General features: G+C 33.8%; 1 protein-coding gene across 1 annotated transcript in view; it reads right to left on the bottom strand.

The window, feature by feature from the left end:
• The window catches only part of LOC101991570 (sulfotransferase 1 family member D1), a 19,853-nt gene that overhangs the window by 5,563 nt on the left and 11,436 nt on the right, over positions 1–2,854 (bottom strand). The window contains exons 3-4 of the mRNA XM_026785246.1: positions 2,063–2,188; positions 1,135–1,232 (exon numbers count right to left, since the gene is read on the bottom strand). Of these exons, the coding sequence (XP_026641047.1) occupies positions 1,135–1,232; positions 2,063–2,188 (224 nt within the window). The remainder of the gene's footprint in view (positions 1–1,134; positions 1,233–2,062; positions 2,189–2,854) is intronic.

Genomic DNA, 2,854 nt, shown 5'->3' on the forward strand with positions numbered 1-2,854 from the left:
AGAGAGAGAACACGAGAGCACCCTGGGGAATTTATTTTATGGAGTCTATCTACTGACATACATTAGGCCTTCTCTCCTAGAAAGCGAAATTTATCTTGCTTGAAGCTTAGCTGTGTATGAAGTAGCCATTTCCTAGAAAAACAAGTGCAAGAAGAAATAGTATGTGAAGAGACTTTTGTGCAGCTATGATTAGATTTTCCTTTTCACCCCACTGATGAGCAAAATGGGAACTTTCATATTCCTACGTCAAAAATAGTGGCCCCGATAAACTAGGAAATGGATAAGAATAAGGAGTGGACTGAAAGGTGTTCAAGAGATGTAGCATACTTTGCTTGTACACTTATTGAGGAAATCATTAAACCTTGTAAATGTTACTTGCTATTTCTTATCTCAGTATCAGGGAACTACTGCAATTAGCCCAAGGCATCTAGCAATAACATCTGTGGCCTTTTTGCAAAATATATTTGACTTATTTTAGTATAGACAACATTCTATGAAGATGTCTCTACAACTTCCTAAAAGCAAACCAAACCTTCTTCTAGGGCTTTTATTAATTTTCACTACTTGAATGTCTGTTTCTCTGTCTCTGTCTCTCTTTTTCTGTGTATGTTTATTGAGAAGAGGGAAAACATTATGTAAAAGGAAGTAAAAAAGGGATAACTGTGAAGATATTCAAGTGGTCAATAAGCCATAATTAAGGTCCTAACCCAATCAGTCAATCAGAAAGCACAAAATAAACCCTTGAGTATCCACCGGTGTGACTCAAATGAAATGGTTTGCCTATATTTCATGTTCATGAAGACATGGAACAACTTAGTTGATACTGCTCATCAACACTTCAAATCCTATTTTAAAATACCTATTAAACCAAAGAGTGAACATGTTAAGTTCCAATAATTCTATCCCTAAACATGCATCCAAGAGGAAATGTGCATACATACCCTAAAAGATGGACAATATGCACAGGAACACTACTTCCATTGTTGGGAACTGGCAGGAATTCAACCATCTAGCAGTAGTACTAATCATAAGTAAGCTGTGAAGTAGTCACATGTATATGATGCTGTTTGTTACTGGCCCTCAGACTTTAACCTGAATAAAATTTTACTGTGCTCTTGTTAAAATTTGGACTACCTTGCAGTCATTTTTCCAAAATGAGGAAGGAAGAAGTTGAACTGGGAGATGAGTTTTCACGAGTCGAGGAGACTGCATGTTTTTCAACAGTTCGATACCTACAAGCATAAACGTTAACAAACTGCATTATAAGTGTGAAATCACAAGATTTCTTTGCAATTTATCCCAAGATCTTCTCATTATTAATGGCTTGGTAATGGCTATTTTTCTTTTTTTCTGATTTGTTAGTTACAAGGCTCAACAGATTTCTATGTTCCTAAATCTCAAAGAAGACAAACCATGAAAAGTCATGGCTAAGTGGCCTATTTTACTCTCTGTACGTACAATAGTATAATGATCTCCACATCTGACTATAGAAACAGTTCCTGGTTTGTAACATCTTGATGGAGCAGAAGAAACAATTGTGGAACAATCTCAAGGTCTTCTCTTTACCCTTTATCTTGTGTACAATATGAAAATATTTCAAAGTTCTTGTCAATCTCTCTCATATTCAAATCCTATGATAGAATTATATCATAATATTCATTGTTCTTTTTTCAAGGTTTAAAATAATGCCAAGTAATGTATTCCCATATTTTTATTGATCATATATCAAGTATCATTTTATATTGATAACATTATATATATATGTATAAACTAGTCACATAATTTTGTGGGATTCAATATTGAATTTCCTTTATATAATATTATATACTAGTTAAATGATGAAGATTTCTATATATTAAGATATTTAAGCTAAATCAAGATCTCACCATATGTAGATGTTATCTGTGAGTAGATGGGGCCTAACCAAATTCTAACTCCTCTAGACACTTTTTTCATAGTTTTTGTTCTTTATGTATTATTGTTGTTCTTGACTCTTTCACATATACTGGGAACACTGGTAAATTTATTCCTATAATGGAAAGGTATAGTTGTTAAAAAATACCATTTGACAATCCTGGAATTATAAGCTCCATGAACGGCACTCGCTTGTAGATGGCATCCCGTTTACACTTCTCTGCATCTCCATTGTTATAAATCAAATCCAATATTTCACTGATCCAGGTTGTCCCTAAGAGGAAAACAGAAGAAATTAAATTAGATATTTAATGAGAAAGTCAATGGGGGGAGGAGGTATTTTGAAATATCTGAAACTAACAAAGAAACAAATAAAATATGGTTTTTATTTCCTCTTTCTTTCTTTTTTTCTCTTTCTTTCTTTCTTTCTTTCTTTCTTTCTTTCTTTCTTTCTTTCTACTACTTCTTCCCAGAACTGATCTTTCTTGTCTGCTTGGGTTTTCTTTTGGTTTTTCAAGAGAGGGTTTTTCTGTATAGCCTGACTGTCCTGAAACTCATTCTGCAAACCAGGCTGGCCTCAAACTCAGAGATCCACCTGAGTACTGAAATCAAATATGTACACCACTACAAGTGACAGGAAATAGGCTCATCTATCAGGGATGTAGACACTTTTATTGCATAAAATTCTAACTTAAAATGCCTCAAAAAGTAGATTTAAAAAGTGTGTGGAAGAGACAGTATAGAAGTAATGATAGCACACTTCCCTCCTTTCCCATCCCCTCCCCAATACTCCATCTTCAAAATGGTTTAATTTGAATCAAAATATTCTAAAAATATTTGTGTTGGATCCTGATTATGATGGGCAAGAAAATAGCCAACTTGATGAAATTATCAGTTCATGCATTTCCTATTAATATAAAAAGTTAATATAAGCTGGGCT

This window comes from Microtus ochrogaster, linkage group LG1, assembly GCF_000317375.1.
Source record: "Microtus ochrogaster isolate Prairie Vole_2 linkage group LG1, MicOch1.0, whole genome shotgun sequence".
Taxonomy (NCBI): Eukaryota; Metazoa; Chordata; class Mammalia; order Rodentia; family Cricetidae; genus Microtus; species Microtus ochrogaster.